The 27500-nt window shown below is 46.0% G+C and overlaps 1 protein-coding gene across 1 annotated transcript in view; it reads right to left on the reverse strand.

The window, feature by feature from the left end:
- LOC134059980 (RAS guanyl-releasing protein 2-like) overlaps positions 1-27500 on the reverse strand; it is an 87324-nt gene that overhangs the window by 21927 nt on the left and 37897 nt on the right. Inside the window, exons 8-12 of the mRNA XM_062516547.1 lie at positions 18395-18511; positions 17843-18124; positions 5715-5789; positions 2965-3084; positions 2666-2781 (exon numbers count right to left, since the gene is read on the reverse strand). Coding sequence (XP_062372531.1) covers positions 2666-2781; positions 2965-3084; positions 5715-5789; positions 17843-18124; positions 18395-18511 — 710 coding nt within the window. The remainder of the gene's footprint in view (positions 1-2665; positions 2782-2964; positions 3085-5714; positions 5790-17842; positions 18125-18394; positions 18512-27500) is intronic.

Below are 27500 nucleotides of genomic sequence, written 5' to 3' on the forward strand. Positions count from 1 at the left end.
CGCAGCAGTTCTGTAGAGGGATATCTAAACGGAGTTAACGCAGCAGTAGAAGGATATCTAAACGGAGTTAACGCAGCACTAGAGGGATATCTAAACAGAGTTAACACAGCAGTCCTCTAGTGCTGCGTTAACTACGTTTAGATATCCCTCTATTGCTGCGTTAACTCTGTTTAGATATCCCTCTAGTGCTGCGTTAACTCCGTTTAGATATCCTTCTACAGTACTGCTGCGTTAACTCCGTTTAGATATCCCTCTACTGCTGCGTTAACTCTGTTTAGATATCCCTCTAGTGCTGCGTTAACTCCGTTTAGATATCCTTCTACAGTACTGCTGCGTTAACTACGTTTAGATATCCTTCTACTGATGCGTTAACTACCTTTAGATATCCTTCTACTGCTGTGTTAACTACGTTTAGATATCCTTCTACTGCTGCGTTAACTACGTTTAGATATCCTTCTACTGCTGCGTTAACTACCTTTAGATATCCTTCTACTGCTGTGTTAACTCCGTTTAGATATCCTTCTACTGCTGCGTTAACTACGTTTAGATATCCTTCTACTGCTGCGTTAATTACGTTTAGATATCCTTCTGCTGCTGCTGCGTTAACTACGTTTAGATATCCCTCTACAGTACTGCTGCGTTAACTCCGTTTTGATATCCTTCTACTGCTGCGTTAACTCTGTTTAGATATCCCTCTAGTGCTGCGTTAACTCCGTTTAGATATCCTTCTACAGTACTGCTGCGTTAACTACGTTTAGATATCCTTCTACTGCTGCGTTAACTCCGTTTAGATATCCTTCTACTGCTGCGTTAACTACGTTTAGATATCCTTCTACTGCTGTGTTAACTCCGTTTAGATATCCCTCTACTGCTGCGTTAACTCTGTTTAGATATCCCTCTAGTGCTGCGTTAACTCTGTTTAGATAACCCTCTACTGCTGCGTTAACTCCGTTTAGATATCCTTCTGCTGCTGCGTTAACTCTGTTTAGATAACCCTCTACTGCTGTGTTAACTCCGTTTAGATATCCTTCTACTGCTGCGTTAACTCCGTTAAGTTATCCTTCTATTGCTGCGTTAACTACGTTTAGATATCATTCTACTGCTGCGTTAACTCCGTTAAGTTATCCTTCTATTGCTGCGTTAACTCCGTTTAGATATCCTTCTACTGCGTTAACTCCGTTTAGATATCCTTCTACTGCTGCGTTAACTACGTTTAGATATCCTTCTACTGCTGTGTTAACTCCGTTTAGATATCCCTCTACTGCTGCGTTAACTCTGTTTAGATATCCCTCTAGTGCTGCGTTAACTCTGTTTAGATAACCCTCTACTGCTGCGTTAACTCCGTTTAGATATCCTTCTGCTGCTGCGTTAACTCTGTTTAGATAACCCTCTACTGCTGTGTTAACTCCGTTTAGATATCCTTCTACTGCTGCGTTAACTCCGTTAAGTTATCCTTCTATTGCTGCGTTAACTACGTTTAGATATCCTTCTACTGCTGCGTTAACTCCGTTAAGTTATCCTTCTATTGCTGCGTTAACTCCGTTTAGATATCCTTCTACTGCGTTAACTCCGTTTAGATATCCTTCTACTGCTGCGTTAACTACGTTTAGATATCCTTCTACTGCTGTGTTAACTCCGTTTAGATATCCCTCTACTGCTGCGTTAACGCTGTTTAGATATCCCTCTAGTGCTGCGTTAACTCTGTTTAGATAACCCTCTACTGCTGCGTTAACTCCGTTTAGATATCCTTCTGCTGCTGCGTTAACTCTGTTTAGATAACCCTCTACTGCTGTGTTAACTCCGTTTAGATATCCTTCTACTGCTGCGTTAACTCCGTTAAGTTATCCTTCTATTGCTGCGTTAACTACGTTTAGATATCCTTCTACTGCTGCGTTAACTCCGTTAAGTTATCCTTCTATTGCTGCATTAACTCCGTTTAGATATCCTTCTACTGCGTTAACTCCGTTTAGATATCCTTCTACTGCTGTGTTAACTCCGTTTAGATATCCTTCTACTGCTGTGTTAACTCCGTTTAGATATCCTTTGATACAATTGTACTCCAAATGTCATGCCCATAAAGTGCCTTTGAATCTGACATCAGAGAGAGGCAGAGGACATGGCACTGTCTGGCGCCGTGCTTATGGAGTAACACACATGCACGCACGCACAAACACACACACACACACACACAAACACGCACGCACGCACACATGCACACACACACAAACACACACACACACACACACACACACACAAACACACAAACACAAACAGAGAAGAGACACACAAACAAAGACAAACAGAGAACACACAAATATAGCAAGTGTGTTTCCATGGTAACACACACAGGTAACAGACAGACTGAGCGGATAGAGAGACAAGCAGAGTGAATGCAGACAGACAGACAGACAGACAGACAGACAGACAGACAGACAGACAGGCAGAAAGAGAGGCAGACAAACACAGACTGGATGCAGATCGACACACAGACAGGCAGACGAACAGAAAGACTGAACGCAGACAGACAGCCAGAAAGCCAGAAAAGGTGGGTAGACAGACAGACAGGTAGAAAGCAGACAGACAGACAGAAAGACATAAAGGCAGGTAGACAGACAGACAGACAGACAGACATAGACACACAGACGGTCAGGGCTGTGTAACTCACTGGTTCTTGTCGAGCTCTCCAAACTTGCTCAAGTACGGGAAATTATTCCTGATGATCTCAAACTCCTCCTGGGAGATGTAGCCGTCTCCGTCCGTGTCGAAGTTCTTGAACACGGACTACAACAAGAAGAGCACCACACACACACACACACACACACACACACACACACACACACACACACACACACACACACACACAAAGTATGCTATTTATTATTGCTTCAAACTCTGACTCATTGGCCTTGGCTCATTTTCTATGAGAATATACAAAGCAAGCGTTTTCAATGGCTGCACACTCACCTCCACCATCTTCTCGATGTGCTTGGTGATGATGGCGGGGTCCGCCTTGGGCTTCACCGACATCGCCCACTCATCAATCATCGAGGGCTTCGGTGCAGGGTTGGCCGTCGGAGTGGAGCTCTGGAACCAATCAATCAATCAATCAATCAATCAATCAATCAATCAGCAAAATAACAATGAATATATCCCTCTTCTGATTTTCTGCCCACATCCAGTTACATGAACCACTGATTTGATTTGACTCTTCATTCTTAATGTGCCACAGGGCTGTTACGGGTACCAGGAGGTGTGTGAGATGGCGTACTGTAATGTGCCACGGGGCTGTTAGGGGCACCAGGAGATGGATGTGATGGGTGATGTAGCTTTGAGTGGAGCTACAGTCCACTGGCCTTAACAACACTACAGCTAATTGACGTAAACAAAGTAATCTTTTGATAGCGGAAAATCTAATGAATAAATCAAAGCAAATCAAACACCTGAATGAGAATCAGCAGCTGAGTTAAGCAGGAGAGTGTGCTGGGTACTGGGTTAAATGTGTGCAGTGTGCTGAGGTAAGCAGGAGAGTGTGCTGGGTGCTGGGTTAAATGTGTGCAGTGTGCTGAGATAAGCAGGAGAGTGTGCTGGGTGCTGGGTTAAATGTGTGCAGTGTGCTGAGATAAGCAGGAGAGTGTGCTGGGTGCTGGGTCAAATGTGTGCAGTGTGCTGAGATAAGCAGGAGAGTGTGCTGGGTGCTGGGTTAAATCAGTGCAGTGTGCTGTCTGTGTGAAGTGAGCAGGGCAGTGTGTGTGTGTGTTGGGTAAAGTGGGCAGTGTTGGGTGAAGTGAACAGGGCAGTGTGTTGGGTGAAGTGGGCAGTGTGTTGGGTGAAGTGGGCAGTGTGTTGGGTGAAGTGAGGAGGGCAGTGTGTTGGGTGAAGTGTGCAGTGTGTTGGGTGAAGTGTGCAGTGTGTTGGGTGAAGTGTGCAGTGTGTTGGGTGAAGGGAGAGGAGAGCAGTGTGTTGGGTGAAGTGTGCAGTGTATTGGGTGAAGTGGGCAGTGTGTTGGGTGAAGTGTGCAGTGTGTTGGGTGAAGAGAGGAGAGCAGTGTGTTGGGTGAAGGGAGAGGAGAGCAGTGTGTTGGGTGAAGTGTGCAGTGTGTTGGGTGAAGGGAGAGGAGAGCAGTGTGTTGGGTGAAGTGTGCAGTGTATTGGGTGAAGTGGGCAGTGTGTTGGGTGAAGTGGGCAGTGTGTTGGGTGAAGAGAGGAGAGCAGTGTGTTGGGTGAAGGGAGAGGAGAGCAGTGTGTTGGGTGAAGGGAGAGGAGAGCAGTGTGTTGGGTGAAGTGTGCAGTGTGTTGGGTGAAGTGTGCAGTGTGTTGGGTGAAGTGTGCAGTGTGTTGGGTGAAGAGAGGAGAGCAGTGTGTTGGGTGAAGAGAGGAGAGCAGTGTGTTGGGTGAAGTGTGCAGTGTGTTGGGTGAAGTGTGCAGTGTTGGGTGAAGTGAACAGGGCAGTGTGTTGGGTGAAGTGGGCAGTGTGTTGGGTGAAGTGAGGAGGGCAGTGTGTTGGGTGAAGTGAGCAGTGTGTTGGGTGAAGTGTGCAGTGTGTTGGGTGAAGAGAGGAGAGCAGTGTGTTGGGTGAAGGGAGAGGAGAGCAGTGTGTTGGGTGAAGGGAGAGGAGAGCAGTGTGTTGGGTGAAGTGAGCAGTGTGTTGGGTGAAGTGTGCAGTGTGTTGGGTGAAGTGGGCAGTGTGTTGGGTGAAGGGAGAGGAGAGCAGTGTGTTGGGTGAAGTGTGCAGTGTGTTGGGTGAAGTGGGCAGTGTGTTGGGTGAAGTGTGCAGTGTGTTGGGTGAAGAGAGGAGAGCAGTGTGTTGGGTGAAGGGAGAGGAGAGCAGTGTGTTGGGTGAAGGGAGAGGAGAGCAGTGTGTTGGGTGAAGTGTGCAGTGTGTTGGGTGAAGTGTGCAGTGTGTTGGGTGAAGTGTGCAGTGTGTTGGGTGAAGAGAGGAGAGCAGTGTGTTGGGTGAAGTGTGCAGTGTGTTGGGTGAAGTGTGCAGTGTGTTGGGTGAAGAGAGGAGAGCAGTGTGTTGGGTGAAGAGAGGAGAGCAGTGTGTTGGGTGAAGTGAGCAGTGTGTTGGGTGAAGTGTGCAGTGTGTTGGGTGAAGTGAGCAGTGTGTTGGGTGAAGTGTGCAGTGTGTTGGGTGAAGAGAGGAGAGCAGTGTGTTGGGTGAAGAGAGGAGAGCAGTGTGTTGGGTGAAGAGAGGAGAGCAGTGTGTTGGGTGAAGTGAGCAGTGTGTTGGGTGAAGTGTGCAGTGTGTTGGGTGAAGTGAGCAGTGTGTTGGGTGAAGTGTGCAGTGTGTTGGGTGAAGAGAGGAGAGCAGTGTGTTGGGTGAAGTGAGCAGTGTGTTGGGTGAAGTGTGCAGTGTGTTGGGTGAAGTGAGCAGTGTGTTGGGTGAAGTGTGCAGTGTGTTGGGTGAAGAGAGGAGAGCAGTGTGTTGGGTGAAGAGAGGAGAGCAGTGTGTTGGGTGAAGTGTGCAGTGTGTTGGGTGAAGTGAGCAGCGCAGTGTGCAGTGTGTTGGGTGAAGTGTGCAGTGTGTTGGTGAGGTGAGCAGTGTGTTGGGTGGAGTGAGCAGTGTGTTGGGTGAAGAGAGGAGAGCAGTGTGTTGGGTGAAGTGAGCAGCGCAGTGTGTTGGGTGAAGTGTGCAGTGTGTTGGGTGAAGAGAGGAGAGCAGTGTGTTGGGTGAAGTGTGCAGTGTGTTGGCTGGCAGAGTGTGTGACGACTCACCGAGCCTTTACGAGGCTCTCGCTGGAGAGACATCTGGTAGATCTCCTCCTCTGTGTGGTACTGGTCAAGAGACACCTGCGGACACACACACACACACACACACACACACACACACACACACATACACACACACAATACAAGATAGTATGAATGATATTTTCAACTTTTATAGACACTCCATGGTGTACTTTTATACACACCCCATGGTGTAGTAAAAGAGAGTATTAAAAGGCAGCTTTGCCTGTCTTACTACTGTAATATTACCAGTGACACATTGCATGTCATTTGAGTATCACTATATTGAGATACGAGTGAGAGAGAGAGAGATAGAGCGCAAATAAGAGAGGGAAAGGAGAGAGAGTGAGTGAGAAGAGTATGTGTGTGAGAGAGAATGATAGAGAGAGAGAAAGAAAGAGAAGAGACAGAAAGCAAAATGAAGAGAACACAGTAGCTAACAGGAAACCGCTGGTGTGTGGTGTTAAAACACTTGGCTGACGCCAGGAAATGAGTGTTCCAAACTCTCTCTGCTCCACTACTGACGCTCAGCCCAGCCGGTTCTGCCCCCACCCCAAATTGGAACAGTAGAACAGCGGAACAGTAGAACAGTACCAGCGCTGGGCCAGCCTAGAACCTGCCCAGAACCGGGACTCTGTCCACTCCATTCAGTTCAGTTCAGTTCAGTTCAGTTCAGTTCAGTTCAGCTCAGCTCAGCTCAGTTCAGTTCAGTTCAGTTCAGCTCAGCTCAGTTCAGTTCAGCTCAGTTCAGTTCAGTTCAGTTCAGCTCAGTTCAGTTCAGCTCAGTTCAGTTCAGTTCAGCTCAGTTCAGTTCAGTTCAGTTCAGCTCAGTTCAGTTCAGTTCAGTTCAGTTCAATTTGAATTGTCAATGACTATTTTTGCATTGCTAAAGCATTTAAACATAGGCTGTTTGTTTACATAGAGCATGCTTGAAATACAATGTATGGCAAATAGATATGTATTCAACATTAACACACACACTGGTGAGTGAGTGTGTAAGTGTGTGTACAGTACAGTATCTGCTTACAGTAACTCTGCTGTGGGTGAGTGTGTAAGTAAGTGTGTATCTGCTTAACACCACCACCACATGTATAAAAGCAAGACACTGTTCCAACACTCACACCACCACATGTATAAAAGCAAGACACTCACACACCATCATATGTACAGTACAAAAGCAGACACAGTCCCACTATGGAGCTACACTCACACCACTGCATGTTATAAGCAGACACAGTCCCACTATGGAGCTATATTCACACCACTGCATGTTATAAGCAGACACAGTCCCACTATGGAGCTATATTCACACCACTGCATGTTATAAGCAGACACAGTCCCACTATGGAGCTATATTCACACCACTGCATGTTATAAGCAGACACAGGCCCACTATGGAGCTATATTCACACCACTGCATGTTATAAGCAGACACAGTCCCACTATGGAGCTATATTCACACCACTGCATGTTATAAGCAGACACAGTCCCACTATGGAGCTATATTCACACCACTGCATGTTATAAGCAGACACAGTCCCACTATGGAGCTATATTCACACCACTGCATGTTATAAGCAGACACAGTCCCACTATGTAGCCACACTCACACCACCACATGTATTAAAGCACAATTCCAACACTCACACCACTGCATGTGGCCTACTGGTTAGGGCTTCGGGCTTGTAACCGGAGGGTTGCTGGTTCGATCCCCGACCAGTCCACGGCTGAAGTGCCCTTGAGCAAGGTACCTAACCCCTCACTGCTCCCCGAGCGCCGCTGGTTGGGCAGGCAGCTCACTGCTCTGGGTTGTGTGATTCACCTCACTGTGTGTTCACTGTGTGCTGTGTGTTCACTAATTCGGTTAAATTGGGTTAAATGCAGAGAACTGAATTTCCCTCACGGGATCAAAAAAGCATATATTCTATTCTATGTATTACAGCAAAACCACTTCCAACATCCACACCACCGCATGTATAAAAGCAGACACAGTCCCACTATGGAGCTACTGTACACTCACACCACCGCATGTTATAAGCAGACACAGTCCCACTATGGAGCTACTGTACACTCACACCACCGCATGTTATAAGCAGACACAGTCCCACTATGGAGCTACTGTACACTCACACCACCGCATGTTATAAGCAGACACAGTCCCACTATGGAGCTACTGTACACTCACACCACCGCATGTTATAAGCAGACACAGTCCCACTATGGAGCTACTGTACACTCACACCACCGCATGTTATAAGCAGACACAGTCCCACTATGGAGCTACACTCACACCAGCACATGTTATAAGCAGACACAGTCCCACTATGGAGCTATACTCACACCACTGCATGTTATAAGCAGACACAGTCCCACTATGGAGCTATATTCACACCACTGCATGTTATAAGCAGACACAGGCCCACTATGGAGCTATATTCACACCACCACATGTATAAAAGCAGACACAGTCCCACTATGGAGCTATATTCACACCACTGCATGTTATAAGCAGACACAGTCCCACTATGGAGCTATATTCACACCACTGCATGTTATAAGCAGACACAGTCCCACTATGGAGCCACACTCACACCAGCACATGTAAAAGCAAACCCAATTCCAACACTCATGCCCCCCCTGTGGTGTCTTCACACTGTGAGTGTAATTCACATGAGAGTCTTTTTAGCTGACAGATGGATTTCTGACCCCAATAGCATCTGATTCTCCGAGCGGCCATTCCAGTCCTATTGATGTCTTCATTAGAACACACACTCCAGTTTCCAGTCCAATCATTTTAAAGTTAAAGCCCTTCCAGCACTCCGCATATTAGGCGTCGGCATGGGGAATGTTCAACTGACAGGCGTTCGATTAGCAGTGGATTTTATTGAGTGGCGGCGACAGAAATAGCACTGATTCACACATGTGCTGAGCTGAGCGCAGCAGAAGGCCTGTGCAGGGCTGTGCTGTGCTGTGCTGTGTTGTGCTGTGCTGTGCTGTGCTGTGTTGTGTTGTGCTGTGCTGTGCTGTGCTGTGCTGTGCTGTGCTGTGCTGGGTTGAGTTGTGTTGTGCTGTGCTGTGCTGTGCTGTGCTGTGCTGTGCTGTGCTGTGCTGTGCTGTGCTGTGCTGTGCTGTGCTGTGTTGTGCGGGGGCTGCATTGAGAACAATGGAGTCTAATGTAATCGAACGTCAATAGAGTACGTCACACTCATGTCTGCGCCAATATGTGGAGGGGTCCTACTGTACAGTATGTCCAATATGTGGAGGGTTCCTAATGTATGTTCACTATGCGGAGGGTTCCTAATGTATGTTCACTATGCGGAGGGGTAATAAGTTCAGTGCTCCATTAGAGTGTGTGTGATCGAGTGGATCCTATAGATCTTATAGATCAGGGGTGTCACTCATATTAGGCAGAGGGCCTGATTGGCTGGAGTGAGACCTCCTGGGGGCCGTCCTGGTCCTGGTCATTGTCATTTTACAAATACATGTAATTACATGAATACATGTAAATACAAAATAGTAAAGGATCTTATGTCCAACAATATTCAGCACAGTCGGCCAACACACCACCTGTAACTACACACACACACACACACACACACACACACACACCATGTACCCCTCCACACAAATACAATTTACTGTTTTATAAGTGTCCACAAGAGAGGAACAAAATAAATAAATAAAAAATAGTAAACGATGTCATGTCCATCTCAAGAGAGGATCAAAATAAATAAATAAAAAATAGTAAATGATGTAAAGTCCATCTCAAGAGAGGATCAAAATAAATAAATAAAAAACAGTAAACGATGTAAAGTCCATCTCAGGAGAGGAGCAGCGCAGCGAGTTCCATCGGGTTGTGAAATCCCTCCCGTTTGTCCCCTGTAATCCCGTGAGCTGGCAAGCCGACAGCGTTTGTTGTGAAGCTCTAAATCTTGTCAGTGGAAATCCCAGTGCGATGGATTACCAGCACAGCAACAAAACAGTAACAGATAGTGCAGATTTGTACCGGGCCTGCGGCTGGGAGTGCATTGGGTGTTGGCTATTTGGCAGGAGACACGTCTGCAGTGGCTGTGTGGTCTGGGGGGTTAAAGGCATGCTTTACGATTGTAGCAAAATGACATATTATTAAAGGCAAGGTCCATAATTCCGATACAACGGCATTTTGTGTCATATCCACTAAACTCCGCAGCCATGGCAACGTCATCACCTGACCACCAGTTGACCTGGATTATTTTCTCAAATCCGCCGTTGCGAGTCCCTTTAGAGACAACCGTACGCTACATGACGGTGCACTTTAACGTTAACTTTAGCCTGTTGAGGAGTGAATTATTGTCCTAGTTCCTTCTAGAATTCTACTCAGACACTCTATAGGGAGGGAAAGTAATCTCATCGCCATCTAGCGGTTGAGATTACTCATCGCCATCTAGAGGCTAGAGGGAGGGGATGGGATTTTCTTTTAGAAAAAATACATCTCGGCCCATGATGGGAACTTAGTTAAATGCCCTCAATATGCTATGCATTTAGGTCAGCTCTATTGCTTCTAGTGGTCATACTTTATTTTTTAGGATCAGTTTAATTGTTTTGAGTTTGTTTGTAACATGGTGATAACGAACTACAGTACTAGCTACAGTAGCATTTGACGTCACCAGTTTGGGCGCTTCATCTCCAACTGATCAAAACGGCAATTTGCTGAACTGGCTTTACATATTTTTGTAATAACAGAGAGCGATGTAAACCGCGTGGTAATTACCTTTATGTTGGGACAACTTGTGTTGTGCTCCTACTCACACAAGAGCTGGCAGTAAGTCTGATTGTCTACTAACTAACCAACTAGCTAACAGGCTAATAAACAAACGATGCTAGGCGAGTAACGTCGTGGAAGGGTGTCACGTCACTTGAAGTTGTAGTCCATTTATGAAATGAAACGAGCAATTACGTTTTTTTTTATTAAGGCGAAATAGGGTCTGATATTTTCACAGTTAGTAGATTATTACAGTATGAAGACTGAAAAATATTTTTGGTGGATAAGATCGCTGGAATAGCTGCGTAGTACATTGCAGCTGCTCTTCGATAGGAACGCAACCACTTGGGGCGCTGGTTTTCACTTTCCCTCCCTATCCACGATATTCCGCAGCCAACAATGGGGGTCGCCATGACACCGAGACGGTTTTCTATTTCCGGCGAAGCAGCATTGTATCTGTTTTAACGTGACGGTTTACGGTGCTTAACATATCATAACGCATATAAAAGTCAACTTTTCTATTTTATATCGGTTATATGTGATGCAGTATATACATGCTGAGGGCAGAATTGTCAACATTTCGAAAGAAATCTAAGTTGAGGCATAACCTAGTTTGCTATGGAGAACGCACATGTTAACAGAATGAACGGAAGTTGAAAACAGTATCGTAACCATCGCAACGATACATATTTCCGGGTTAAGGAAAGAGGTGGATAGCTTCAGTGTTCTGTGTACAGTCTGTGGGGGAAATCTCGGAGGGGAATTGTTGCATCATAATGCGGAACTCTGAGCTTGCCCGTGCTCCAGTCACAAACTGGAGCAAGCTGGCAACTCCTGCAGTTGGCAAGATGTGTTTGATCATATTCACTGAAACTGACCGTAAGCTCAGACAGAACAACATAAATCAGACGGTTTTAGAAAAAAAAAAAAAACACGCATCTATCACCTAGAGCCTCTTACTTGTTTTGCAAAAATCCACCGCTCCCGGTTCTTCTAGTCCAATAAGCGCAGGGCTGTATGATCATTGGCAGATCTGACTGTCAATCACAGTTCGCGCCCGGTCACTAACAAGCAGAAACATGATGGGAGGGTGCTCGGTGGTAGTGGGGGAGAGTTGTATACATTCAAAATGTTGGCTCAATCCGTCAGAGTGGCCAACTGCACCTTTAATCTCCATTTCATGTGGTCCTCTATTCAGTCTATGTGTGCCAGACTTGCCAACTGCACCTCTAATCTCCATTTCATGTGGTCCTCTATTCAGTCTGTGTGCCAGACTTGCCAACTGCACCTTTAATCTCCATTTCATGTGGTCCTCTATTCAGTCTATGTGTGCCAGACTTGCCAACTGCACCTCTAATCTCCATTTCATGTGCTCCACTATTCAGTCCTTGACTGCACTCAATACAATATAATGGTGTTCTGCCCACTGTAGTGAGACAGCAACAAAAATAGCTCGGACCAAATGACACACTCTTAAAACAAATGTGTTGGAAACAGCACTCTGTGTTGTCCCTATCTGGAAACAGAGGTGTGTTAAAAACAACACACGTTGTGCTATATCCAACACATCCTTTTTGAGAGTGTACTGTACTACTCCAGACGATTGTCCTCCTGCTCACCTGGAGAGAGAGATGGTGCTAATTAATCTGAGAACTACTGACCCCGTCACCCAGCACAGCTCATCACGGGCGTCTCATTACTGTACACGCACAGAGACAAGACGCAGCAACACCGTGAAGTGTTTAACACGAGTACAGACACACACACACACACACACACACACACACACACACACAAGCACATGCAGACACAAACACAGACCCATACACATACATACACAGACACAGACAGACACAGACAGACACACACACACACACACACAAGGATATGCTTGCACACTAACACACATACCCTCTAACACACATGTACACACACACAGACACACACACACACACACACACACAGACACACACACACACACACACACACACACACACACACACACACACACACACACACACACACACACACACACACACACAAGGATATGCTTGCACACTAACACACATACCCTCTAACACACATGTACACACATACAGACACACACGCACACACAGACACACACACACATTCAAAGAGTGAGGAAGATTGGGATCAAACGAAGTTGAAATGCGTAGGTGTACACTCCCCTGAGATTAATGATCTGGCCTGGGCAAACAGCCGTCACATCTAATTCTGTAAATATCCGCCAGATATTCAATTTCTCCACCGTGCCTCTGCTTCTGCGTCCAACACACACACACACACACACACACACACACACACACACACACACACACACACACACACACACACACACACACACACACACACACACACACACCACCCTGCCTCTGCCTCAGCTGCTTCCAAACACAGCGCTGCTGGTTGCTCAAGCCGTGGGCGTAAATCATTCAGCGCTTCCTTCTGGGTAAACTTTCAATTTGTTTATTTGCCTGTCTTCCTTATCAGCCATGAAATGCCTGAATGAACACACCACACACACACACACACACACACACACACACACACACACACACAAAACCACACACACACAGCCACACACACACACACACACACACACACACACATCCTCACTAACCCATGGAGCTGTCGTAGGCAGACACACTCCGCCTGGAAACAGTGTCAGGCAATTAAGATCTTTCCCTGGATATATTTAATAATGGCAGATTATCATTATCTACTCATTTATTTACTGGACACTTTCATCCAAACAGCAACCAGAAGAGGTATTGTAAATATGGGCACAACAGCGGCAGCGGAATTGAACCCTCAACTTCTCCTCAACCCACTGCCTCCAAGCCCAACGCCCAATCAGAATCAGTAGATTGTAGAACACAAAGTGATGTCATTATACGTACTGTACGTGCTTACTTATGAATAACAACTGAAATTGCTCTTCATATTTGTTATGTGATCCTTGTTATCCTAAAACCATCTTTTTCCTACTGTAATTGGGAGTGTCTGTTTGTGTGTGTGTGTGTGTGTGTGTGTGTGTGTGTGTGTGTGTGTGTGTGTGTGTGTGTATGTGTGTGTGTGTGTGTGTGTGTGGGTGTGTAAATTTGAACACAAAATAATAAATCCATCTTTTTCCTACTGTAATTGGGAGCGTCCTGTGTGTGTGTGAGTGTGTGTGTGTGTGTGTGTGTGTGTGTGTGTGTGTGTGTGTGTGTGTGTGAGTGTGTGTGTGTGTGTGTGTGTGTGTGTGTGTAAACATTTGAACACGCCATCCTAAGTCCTGCTGGTTTTACCCAAGTGTGGCCTGGTTGTAGATACAGTACCTCGCCATGTGCACGTTGCGAATCAAATACGGCTGAAGTGGGCGCAGAAGCGTTAGTGCATCTGGCTAGCGCTCATGGCTAGCGCTCATGGCTAGCTCTCATGGCTAGCGCTCATGGCTAGCTCTCATGGCTAGCGCTCAGGGCTAGCTCTCATGGCTAGCGCTCATGGCTAGCTCTCATGGCTAGCTCTCATGGCTAGCGCTCATGGCTAGCTCTCATGGCTAGCGCTCATGGCTAGCTCACACGGCTAGCTCTTCATGGCTAGCTCTCATGGCTAGCGCTCATGGCTAGCGCTCAGGGCTAGCGCTCATGGCTAGCGCTCATGGCTGATACACAATGCCCTTTGTTCAGCCTTTGCTCTTGCTTACAGTTTTGATCCACATGACTTTATGTTGCTCAAGCTAACGACCTGTCACAAAGCTGGTATTTCTCTCTCTCTCTCTCTCTCTCACACACACACACACACACACACACACACAAACAGTGCATGTGTGTGTACGCGTGTGTGTTTCCCTTTGCACTCCTCTTTCCAGTACGATGTCTGTGGTATGATATCATCTACATTCCAGTTCCCAGCAAGGTGTGTTACGCATATTAACATGGGCACAATTCCATACAAAATAACAAACAAACACACACACACACACACACACACACACACACACACACACACACACACACACACACACACACACACACACACACACACACACTCACACAAAAGGAATGTCACTTGTCTAATGTTTACCCCCACCTCAATGTTATTCTGGAATATTCCACTGTCCTCCCAGGCTCCCACACACACACACACACACACACACACACACACACACACACACACACACACACACACACACACACACACACACACACACACACACACACATCCATGTCTATTTCTGGTCTGACTCCACTGAGACCTAGGCCTCCACCCTGTCCCTCCCTGCTCCTGCTGCTGATAAGGGAGAGGAGAACAGCAGCAGTGCAAGCTTAGAAGATGTGCATCACTATCACCCATAACGAGGTTGACTGACCGTGAGCAGGTTGAGGAGGTCAGTGTATCAGTACTGACCGTGAGCAGGTCTGTGTATCAGTACTGACCGTGAGCAAGTTGAGCAGGTCAGTGTATCAGTACTGACTGTGAGCAGGTCTGTGTATCAGTACTAACTGTACGCAAGTTTAGTAAGCATGTTCTGTGTATCAGTACTGACCGTGAGCAGGTTGAGCAGGTCGGTGTATCAGTACTGACAGTAAGCAGGTTGAGCTGGTCAGTGTATCAGTACTGACCGTGAGCAGGTTGAATAGATGTGTAGTGTATCAGTACTGACCGTGAGCATGTTGAGCAGGTCTGTGTATCAGTACTGACTGTGAGCAGGTTACGCAGGTCTGTGTATCAGTACTGACCGTGAGCAGGTCGGTGTATCAGTACTGACCGTGAGCAGGTTGAGCAGGTCGGTGTATCAGTACTGACCGTGAGCAGGTTGAGCAGGTCGGTGTATCAGTACTGACCATGAGCAGGTTGCGCAGGTCTGTGTATCAGTACTGACCGTGAGCAGGTTGAGCAGGTCTGTGTATTAGTACTGACTGTGAGCAGGTCTGTGTATCGGTACTGACCGTAAGCAGGTCTGTGTATCGAACTGACGGTGAGCAGGTCTGTGTATCAGTACTGACCGTAAGCAGGTTGAGCAGGTCTGTGTATCAGTACTGACATTGTGCAGGTTGAGCAGATCGGTGTATCAGTACTGACCGTGAGCAGGTTGAGCAGGTCTGTGTATCAGTACTGACCATGAGCAGGTTAAATAGATGTGTATTCAGTACTGCACAGTACTGATCGTGAGCAAGTTGAGCAGGTCTGTGTATCAGTACTGACCGTGAGCAGGTTGCGCAGGTCTGTGTATCAGTACTGACCGTGAGCAGGTTAAATAGATGTGTATTCAGTACTGCACAGTCTGCTCTGGTTGAGCAGGTCGGTGTATCAGTACTGACCGTGAGCAGGTTGAGCAGGTCGGTGTATCAGTACTGACCGTGAGCAGGTTAAATAGATGTGTATTCAGTACTGCACAGTACTGACCGTGAGCAGGTTGAGCAGGTCTGTGTATCAGTACTGACTGTGGGCAGGTTGCGCAGGTCTGTGTATCAGTACTGACCGTGAGCAGGTTGAGCAGGTCTGTGTATCAGTACTGACCGTGAGCAGGTCTGTGTATCAGTACTGACCGTGAGCAGGTCTGAGTATCAGTACTGACCATGAGCAGGTCTGTGTATCAGTACTGACCGTGAGCAGGTTGAGCAGGTCTGTGTATCAGTACTGACCGTGAGCAGGTTGAGCAGGTCGGTGTATCAGTACTGACCGTGAGCAGGTTGAGCAGGTCGGTGTATCAGTACTGACCGTGAGCAGGTTGAATAGATGTGTAGTGCATCAGTACTGACCGTGAGCAGGTTGAATAGATGTGTAGTGTCAGTACTGACCGTGAGCAGGTTGAATAGATGTGTAGTGTCAGTACTGACCGTGAGCAGGTTGAATAGATGTGTAGTGTCAGTACTGACCGTGAGCAGGTTGAGTAGGTATGTGTATCAGTACTGACCGTGAGCAGGTTGAGCAGGTCAGTGTATCAGTACTGACCGTGAGCAGGTCTGTGTATCAGTACTGACCGTGAGCAGGTTGCGCAGGTCTGTGTATCAGTACTGACCGTGAGCAGGTTAAATAGATGTGTATTCAGTACTGCACAGTACTGACCGTGAGCAGGTTGAGCAGGTCTGTGTATCAGTACTGACCGTGAGCAGGTTGAGCAGGTCGGTGTATCAGTACTGACCGTGAACAGGTCTGTGTATCAGTACTGACCGTGAGCAGGTTGAGCAGGGTCTTTGCATCAGTACTGACCGTGAGCAGGTCTGTGTATCAGTACTGACTGTATGCAGGTTGAGCAGGTCTGTGCTTCAGTACTGACCGTGAGCAGGTCTGTGTATCAGTACTGGCCGTGAGCAGGTCTGTGTATCAGTACTGACCGTGAGCAGGTTGAGCAGGTCAGTGTATCAGTACTGACCGTGAGCAGGTTGAGCAGGTCGGTGTATCAGTACTGACCGTGAGCAGGTCTGTGTATCAGTACTGACCATGAGCAGGTCGGTGTATCAGTACTGACCGTGAGCAGGTCGGCGTATCAGTACTGACCGTGAGCAGGTTGAGCAGGTCGGTGTATCAGTACTGACCGTGAGCAGGTTGAGCAGGTCGGTGTATCAGTACTGACCGTGAGCAGGTCTGTGTATCAGTACTGACCGTGAGCAGGTCGGCGTATCAGTACTGACCGTGAGCAGGTTGAGCAGGTCGGTGTATCAGTACTGACCGTGAGCAGGTTGAGCAGGTCGGTGTATCAGTACTGACCGTGAGCAGGTCTGTGTATCAGTACTGACCGTGAGCAGGTCTGTGTATCAGTACTGACCGTGAGCAGGTCTGAGTATCAGTACTGACCGTGAGCAGGTCTGTGTATCAGTACTGACCGTGAGCAGGTTGAGCAGGTCTGTGTATCAGTACTGACCGTGAGCAGGTTGAGCAGGTCGGTGTATCAGTACTGACCGTGAGCAGGTTGAGCAGGTCGGTGTATCAGTACTGACCGTGAGCAGGTTGAGCAGGTCGGTGCATCAGTACTGACCGTGAGCAGGTCAGTGTACCAGTACTGACCATGAGCAGGTTGAGCAGGTCTGTGTATCAGTATTGACCGTGAGCAGGTCAGTGTACCAGTACTGATCGTGAGCAGGTCAGTGTATCAGTACTGACCGTGAGCAGGTTGAATAGATGTGTAGTGCATCAGTACTGACCGTGAGCAGGTTGAATAGATGTGTAGTGTCAGTACTGACCGTGAGCAGGTTGAATAGATGTGTAGTGTCAGTACTGACCGTGAGCAGGTTGAGCAGGTCTGTGTATCAGTACTGACCGTGAGCAGGTTGAGCAGGTCGGTGTATCAGTACTGACCGTGAGCAGGTTGAGCAGGTCGGTGTATCAGTACTGACCGTGAGCAGGTCTGTGTATCAGTACTGACCGTGAGCAGGTTGAGCAGGTCGGTGTTGGCCTCCATGGAGGGCGGTGTGGTCTGCACGAGGGCCAGCTCCTGCAGGATGCTGTACAGCTGCTGGGTCTTGGTCAGGTTGACCCGGCTCTTGTCCCGGTCCGCCCAGTCAGGCAGCGCCACGTGCACCGCGATCAGGTCCTTCAGGTGCACGCCCAGGATGGGGAACCGGAAACCAGAACACTCGGAGAACCTCCTGCGGTACTGGCTGTAGTTCCCGCACGAGGACACCAGCTCGATCAGGCTATTGAAGATCTGAGGAACGCAGAGATAAAAAAAGAACAAGATTACTGGCTGACATGATTGGCTAACTGAGTGATTGATTGATTGATTGATTGACCGATTGATTGGTACATTGACTGAAACAATAGATTGAATAACTTGGTACATTGACTGAAACAATAGATTGAATAACTCATTAAACAGTTATCTGTTTAGATCAAACACATACAGTACACACAAACACACACACACACACATACATGCATGCACACACACACACACACGTGTGAGTGTATTCAGCACCTTGTTGGTGTCGTTGCTGATGTGCGATTGTGTGTCCTTGAGCCTGGAGATGGAGCTGTTGCTCAGGCCTCCCACCACAGCCATCAGCGTGTTAAAGTTCTGCAGCTGCAGCAGTTTCTGTGGAGGGAGAACACACACACACACACACACACACACACACACACTCACATGTTGAGTAGGGCACACACAGATATAACACACTCTCTCACACATGCATGATGACATTTTGTCACGGTATCAGTTCCTGTAGAAGACACACACACACACACACACACACACACACACACGCTTCTCAAACACACTTAATTGGTGTGTTTTTTTTACAGCTTTAAAGGCCTCTGTAGAGCACACACAATAGTAAGAAGTAGTAGTGTTTACAACACATACAAAAATCATAATTGCACACACACACACGCGCGCACACACACACACACGCGCACACACACACACACACACACACACACACACACACACACACACACACACACGCACACACACACACAGAGTCAGGCCATGAGTATGATAAATGTAGATGCACATGCATAAACATGTGCATGAATGTGTACACACTCACCAAATAGGGAGGGTGTGTGTGTGTGTGTGTGTGGGGAAGAGAATAGGGGATATGGAGAGGGAGTAGGAGGGTAAGGCGGAAAGATAGCGAGAGGAGGGGGAGAGGGGGATAAAGGCAACGGGTGGGAGAAAGATAGAGAGAGGGATGAAGAGAATGGGTAGGAGAGGGAGAGAGAGAACGAGGGAGGGAAAGAGGGACTTTAGCCAAAGCATGGGATTAAACACACAAGGCTGTGGAGGAATTTAGGAGAGAGGGAAGAGGGTGTGGAATCTGAAGGAGTAGAGAGAGAGAGAGAGAGAGAGAGAGAGAGAGAGAGAGAGAGAGAGAGAGAGAGAGGGAGGAGGAAAGCGGGGAGTGGAATCTAAAGCAGTGGATAGGGAGAGAGAGAGGAGGAGGAGGAGAGAGGGGAGTGGAATCTGAGGGAGTGGAGAGAGAGAGAGAGAGAGAGAGAGAGAGAGAGAGAGGGAGAGAGGAGGAGGAAAGAGGGGAGTGGAATCTGAGGGAGTGGAGAGAGAGAGAGAGAGAGAGAGAGAGAGAGAGAGGAGGAGAAAAGCGGGGAGTGGAATCTGAACAGATAAACACACACATCCAGAGAGAGAGGAATGCAAACACTCATCTGAGCAGCCTACAGTGCATCCCTGCTTCCATATACACACTCATCTGAGCAGCCTACAGTGCATCCCTGCTTCCATATACACACTCATCTGAGCAGCCTACAGTGCATCCCTGCTTCCATATACACACTCATCTGAGCAGCCTACAGTGCATCCCTGCTTCCATATACACACTCATCTGAGCAGCCTACAGTGCATCCCTGCTTCCATATACACACTCATCTGAGCAGCCTACAGTGCATCCCTGCTTCCATATACACACTCATCTGAGCAGCCTACAGTGCATCCCTGCTTCCATATACACACTCATCTGAGCAGCCTACAGTGCATCCCTGCTTCCATATACACACTCATCTGAGCAGCCTACAGTGCATCCCTGCTTCCATATACACACTCATCTGAGCAGCCTACAGTGCATCCCTGCTTCCATATTCATGGGTTTCATCAGGTCCCTTTTTCCAGGTGTATTAATCAAGCACCATGCAGTCTGCCTTCATAAGCTAGGTGCTTGATTGTATACACCTGTGGAAAGGGACCAGATGAAACCCATGAATACACACTCATCTGAGCAGCCTACAGTGCATCCCTACTTCCATATACACACTCATCTGAGCAGCCTACAGTGCATCCCTGCTTCCATATACACACTCATCTGAGCAGCCTACAGTGCATCCCTGCTTCCCTCCACACACTGTGCTGTTGATGTTGCAACACATTCATCAGTCTCCACAAAAACATACAGTTCATTTACTCCTACAACTCTCTCAAGAAACCCATGGCCAGCTCAAGCCCTGTACATAGACTGCCCTGCAGTTCTCTAATAACTGTCTGGTCCGCATACTACTAAACCTTCACTGTGGGTAAGGAAGATGGCCTACTGGTCCGTGTATAAGTTTGACTCTGTGAGTAGGGAAGATGGCCTGCTGGTCTGTGTATAAGTTTGACTCTGTGAGTAGGCAAGACAATCACTGGTTTGTGTATAAGTTTGACTCTGTGAGTAGGGAAGATGACCTGCTGGTCTGCGTATAAGCTTGACTCTGTGAGTAGGGAAGATGACCTGCTGGTCTGCGTATAAGCTTGACTCTGTGAGTAGGGAAGATGACCTGCTGGTCTGCGTATAAGCTTGACTCTGTGAGTAGGGAAGACGATCACTGGTTTGTGTATAAGTTTGACTCTATGAGTAGGGAAGATGACCAATGGTCTGTGTATAAGTTTGACTCTGTGACCTTCCGGGGAGGGATGTCTGTCTGTCTGTCTATCTGTATGTCTTAGCGGGTCTGTCTGTCTGTCAGGCTGTCTGTCTGTCTGTCTGTCTGTCTGAGGGGGTGTCTGAAGCTTGAAATCTCCTGGTAATACATTTAAATTTATCAGACACATTTATCCAAAGCAACTTACATAATCATAAGGCCACTGTACCCAGCTTACTGCATCTGTTCGCACATAATCTAGACGTAATGTATCAATAAATAAAATCATACATAAAGAGTTCTCTACCTGTTTTCATTTCTGCTGCCAATTTAAGATCTAGCCAGATAGCTTCCAAACTGATCCATCAGCTCTGACGATACACCTGTACTCAGGAGAGAGGCCATACCCCTGCACCCGGAGTAGGAAGAGTTGCACTGTATACTGTAGGACGTTTTCCAAATACGCCAGCGTTCTCACAGGAGAGAGGCCATACCCCTGCACCCAGAGTAGAATGAGTTGCACTGTAGGACATTGCCAAATACACCAGCGTTCTCACAAGAGGGAGGCCATACCCTTGCACCCAGAGTAGAATGAGTTTCACAGTAGGGGGATGTATCCAAAAGACATCTGTACTGTACATACACACTGGAGAAAGACCATATCACTGCACTCAGTGTGTTAAGAGCTTCACTGTAGGGGACGTCTCAAAATACCCCAGCATTCACACAGCAGAGAGACCGTACCACTGCACTCAGGGGCAGATGTACTAACGCTTTCGCGCCCACTTCAGGCGTATTTGTTTCGCAACGTGCGCATAGAAAGATGGCGAGGTATGTATTAACGGGCCGCAATGAGGTGAAGGCGCAGACTGCCTGTCGCGGGAGCTGAAAATGGCAAATTGCGCTTTTCCGTCTCATGCATATGGATTTAAGGGAGTGTCAGCTGATAGTAGGAGGTTCGTGTAAAAAGATGGGAGGAGAAGCGTTAAATGCGCCTAATTATGTATTCCTCTGTAAGGATCTAAGTTCCCAGGCTGATGACATTCCTTTCAATCATATATGGACTCTTGATTAGCTACTGAGTGTGGGCCTATTGTGGACCTCCTGTCACACGTTTGTCCAAAGTCCTCAGAAGTTAACTTGGACCAGGAAATGTAACCAAATGTATTGTCATGTCTTGATTGATTTACTCAAGTGGTTTCACTACAACAATGGTCTCAGTTTCACCTACAGTACTCATCATGTGATCTCCATTCATGTAACCCCTGTCACTGTGTGAACCAATCACAAACTTTGTAGCCTATAAAAGCGTAGACAAAACATTATTCATGGAGTCTCTATTAGCTATGAACTCCCACACTTCGGTGTGTAGTCATCTTCCTCTGAGCTGGTAAAGTATGTTTCATTCTCTGTCTGTTTTTGTATCTTAGCCTAAGTATTTCTTGAACCTGTTTAAGTAACTTTCACGCTTTGCATTTAGAAGTACAGTACTCCTGTAATGTGTTGGATGAATAACTTGAACCTGTCCAATAAATTGTTAAACTCTGACCCGCATGGCTTTCGCACTCATAGTATGAATTGACGTTCATATTGCAATATTTTGGGCGTCTGCCCACCGTGTGTAGTAATAGTACTTTGTAACAGAAACTTTTCCATATTTAGCGAGGTCAGAAATGATTAGGTTAACAGGGGTTCTATAATCCATTGATATTTTCAACAGTGCGCGGATGCTTCACGAATTTCCTTCGACCACTCTCTGTTCCCTCATTGGTCCAGAAAAGTGACGTCTTACAGGTGGTGCCCCGGTGTGAGGACACGTGACCTCTTAACAACCAATCACGTGCAAGAAGTAAGCTCCGCGCAATATTCAGTTTTTACGCAGCGACGCAGACTACCAATATGGGATTTAAAACTCTTTCCCTGTCTACAGTTGTGGTGAGTCTTGTATTATTTTTAAGACCAGTTTCGAGGACAAGTTATGATCAGCCACATCATTTATAGTTGTACATATTTGTAGTATGGGTCAACATACCCTCTGTTATTCTGGAGACCATAATTAGCCTACTGGGATTCGTAACAGACAGTCAGAGATATGATCATATAGACGTCTAGAAACATCCTACGTTGCCTAAGCTCAGAGTGAATCACCCTAGACAATAACTGTTAAACCAGGTAGCTTTATAACATGACATGTTGTTTCATTTGTTTACTTTACGGATTCCTTTTTACAAATACTCTAACCAATTTGATCCATGCTTTCACTGACGGACAATGCGACTGACATAGCCTATTTTTTATTTTTATTTTTTTGCTTGTTTGTTTTGTTTTTCTAAATGTCATGCACAAGTCTGCCAAGGGGCGGACATCCACACATGGTTGATTACGTGAATGGCAGACACAGTGCGAACATTTAAGTACAAAATCAGTTTTGCAACTTTACAGTTTTGTAACCTTACATATGTACCTAGCTATCATTGTAAAATGAATTCCAAGCACATTGCCAAAAGATACGTTTAGCTAAAGACAATTTGTTACAAGCCGACTTTATTGCATGCTGTTGTCTGAAAAGTTATAGTGCATAGATAGACTCTGTAAATTATTTCTGGTACAAAGCATAGACTGTACAGATGTTGGTAGTACAATTGTCCTAAAGCTGAATTGTAATCTGTGTAGTCTTTCCAGTTTAATGTCCAAAAACAAGAATGCATTGCCTTAACATGACTGATTTTCTCAGCCTCAAAACTAAACAATTTGGATATCAAATGAACTTTTATTTTAACCAGTTTTATTTTTCAGTTATCCTGTTCAGTTAGCTGCGGGCGTTAGGATAATAAGTGCTTTTCTGAATGAAAACGTTTTGACATAAATCGTACTTTAATAGTGGACACAGACGTGCTTCCCCGATTTTTGACAACGTTTTGACATAAATCGTACTTTAATAGTGGACACAGACGTGCTTCCCCGATTTTTTGACAAAACATTGAGTGAGGAGAATTGCTTTTGTGTCCTGGAAATAGCTCTATGTGTTATTACACAACTCCTCTGTGAGGGGTCGGTCGCTCTATATCGATAAGCCACATTAGTTTTTATTTTAACCAGTTTTATTTTCCACATGTAAGCTATCCTGTTTTTTATGTTTGAATTGCTTTAAATATCACCAATGTATTGTCATTATATGTATAGCACTGTAACAAATGTGATAAACTATGCATAGAGTATCATCAAACATGCCTTAGCTTGTAAAGTATATGCATAAGATTTATTTACTGCCTCTAGACAAAATATATTAAATTTGTGCCTACGCAAGTCACCTAGAAATGCTTTATGTGATCTTATAGAAATCTTTTATCCCAATAGGTGACTGGCGTTAGAAAAAATATTCAGTTATTAACAGTATTCATGATGCACACAGAAAATCTATGTTCCAACTACACTAACTTCTTATCCCTTAATCCACTCTAAACAGGATTTAATCAAGTTCTCAAAATGGAATCACATTATCTGTAAAGTACTGGTAAATGAGACTGAGACTTTGTTTTCTATTTTATCTTGTTGTCATGAAACATTTAAATATGTCATATCTGTAACATATAGTAACCTTTCTCCCATAATAACACAAAGCTCATCAATGATTCAATCACTGCATATTTATGCTGATGCCATCCAAGTGTCAAGCGTACAATGGACTATCCGGAGGAAGATTAACTCTTGGGGGGTTGATCTACTCAGCGCAACGTCTGATGGACTTTAATGTTTCTCCCTGGTGGGAGGACACCCCGAAGAAGACCTCATTCAACAAATGGATTACTCCTGAACCTGGCACAGAGCTGCTACTTCTGACACCCCATCCTCCAACTTCAGAAGAGCTGACCTTGGTTCTCCAGAAACTGCAATCATCAGCCCTTAACGATCCTACTCTGATAACCCCACTAGGTCCAATCCTGTGATGACCCAGAGGGGTCAAAGGGAGGTCTGTAAGGATCTAAAATTCCTAGGCTGATGACATTCCTTTCAATCACATATGGACTCTTGATTAGCTACTGAGTGTGGGCCTATTGTGGACCTCCTGTCACACGTTTGTCCAAAGTCCTCAGAAGTTAACTTGGACCAGGAAATGTAACCAAATGTATTGTCATGTCTTGATTGATTTACTCAAGTGGTTTCACTACAACAATGGTCTCAGTTTCACCTACAGTACTCATCATGTGATCTCCATTCATGTAACCCCTGTCACTGTGTGAACCAATCACAAACTTTGTAGCCTATAAAAGCGTAGACAAAACATTATTCATGGAGTCTCTATTAGCTATGAACTCCCACACTTCGGTGTGTAGTCATCTTCCTCTGAGCTGGTAAAGTATGTTTCATTCTCTGTCTGTTTTTGTATCTTAGCCTAAGTATTTCTTGAACCTGTTTAAGTAACTTTCACGCTTTGCATTTAGATGTACTTCTGTAATGTGTTGGATGACTAGCTTGTACCTGTCCAATAAATTTGTTATGCTGATCCGCGTAGCCATTATGTACTTATGCGGCTGTGTCCGGTCCCAGGTAACGTGCTAGCGTTATGGATGGCTAGGGTCTAACTACCGCCGCCGTAGGAGTTAACCATCTGGAAAGGGCAAACTGTCTTCGAAATTGACTAATATTATGAAGCGATGGGCCGTTATGTTTTACGGGGGCTGCCATAGAAATGTCTATGGTGATCTGTATCGAGTAATCGCGTCCTAGCACAGCCAGAACCCTCTGTGCTAGTATGTGGTTGTGGAGCAGCACGTATCACAGTATTAATAGTCCAGGTCACCGGGGCAGACACTGAATCCTTTCTAGAAACTAGTAACAATGATAACGTACGGGAACCGCCCGAATTAATCGGCAGTGGAGGAGAATAGGACCCTCAGCATATTCCTGACGATACGGGGTCGGTAAGAATGACTGGTGGCATTGCACAGTAAATAGTTGATCACGCGCTTATAGCCCACATAAGCCTGATCCCGGAGAATTCACAATGTTACTTTCGAAGGCACCACCAGGCTCACCAGCCTGACCCCTGAGAATAATGTTACTTTGAACTAGACCTTCTTATATTTGGCGGAGTCAGCTTTATTAGGATTCAACAGGGGTTATCATTTAATGTCTCAAACAGCGCGCGGCTGCTTCACGGATTTTCCTTCGACCACTTCCTGTTCCCTCATTGGTTCAGAAAAGTGACGTCTTACACCTCTGTATGTACTAAAACTGCCCATGAAAGCGCAAATGAATTTAGGCGCAAAAAGCGTCTATTTTGCGCCTAAATATTTCCGCCTTGTAAAAGCAGGTGTTAAATGCGATTTGCTGTTAAATGCATCTATAAGAGAATCATTCAAAGACAACAAAATCGCTAATTAGACCACCAGTTTTGCGTCTTTGTACTACATCAAAAGCAACCTTAACTTTCGGTGGCTTTTCGAATGTTTACTTTCAGTTTCACGCCATCCGCTTAAACTTTCCTACTTGTTGGATTTGATAAATCTTCCATAGCCTACGTGCACAAGTAAGCCTAGTTTGAGTAGAACTACTGCTCTAAATTATGTTCCTGCCTGTTGACATTATGCATTGTATTATTTCATGATCGCTAAACGTCGGATTCCTTTTAATATTGTCATCAGTTAACTTCATTCAACTGCGCTTCTGATTGAAGTGTCGTTCAGTTGTTGTCCTTCGCAAACTGCGTTAGTGGGCGGAGAACGGCGCAGATTACCCAACGAATTTCAGGATTGGTAAATAGGACGTAAACTGAAGTATTATAGCGTGTGCTTTCTGCGTGTTGGCCTTGGCGCAAAAAACGTTACGATCGCTATTCTTAGTACATCTGGGCCTCAGTGAGGCAAGAGTTTCACTGAGGGGCAAGATCTCAAAAGCAGCACAACATCAACACAGGAGACACCGTACCAGTACACTCACAGACCTACAGTACTCTCTTTCATCCAAGGTAGGTAGGTAGGTACTTTTATTTATATAGCGCATTTCACGTGCACTGAGTGCAACCCAAAGCGCTTTACACAGAGACAGTGCCGAAATGGAGTGGCGTAGTCGCCAGCGTACCCATGACAACACAACAAACAAATTCACAAAATAACAAGACACAAGATGCCGGACGGAGTGGCGTAATCGCCAGCGTACCCGTGACACCAAGACATGAGACAGACAAACAAATAAACAAATGTCAAATACCTAAAATCCAAGGGTCGGTAAAAAACAAGAGGAAAACATGACAGCACCCAGTGTACCCGAAAACTCTGGACATCCACGTCTTTATCGTCTCCGAAGACGAACAGGAGAGACATCAGCACTCTGTACGGTAAGAACACTACACCCTTGAACACATGCGTGGCAAATAAGTTGAACAAAGCAAAGACACTATACTCTTGAACAGTTCGGGCAGTATAATAAATACTCTTGAACACAGTGTGGCAAGTAAGAATGTCTGAAAACTAAGTATAAGCATAAAAAAATACATGAACACTATATTCTATAACCCTGTCTGCTGAGTACATAAAATAAAGTAGTACAGTAGTTGCTAAGGAGCTGGGCTAGCATGCATTAATAGTGTAGTGGCTAAGGAGCTGGGCTAGCATGCATTAATAGTGTAGTGGCTAAGGAGCTGGGCTAGCGTGCAGTAGTAGTGTAGTGGTTAAGGAGCTGGGCTAGCGTGCAGTAGTAGTGTAGTGGCTAAGGAGCTGGGCTAGCGTGCA

Source organism: Sardina pilchardus, chromosome 16, assembly GCF_963854185.1.
Source record: "Sardina pilchardus chromosome 16, fSarPil1.1, whole genome shotgun sequence".
NCBI classification, from domain to species: domain Eukaryota; kingdom Metazoa; phylum Chordata; class Actinopteri; order Clupeiformes; family Clupeidae; genus Sardina; species Sardina pilchardus.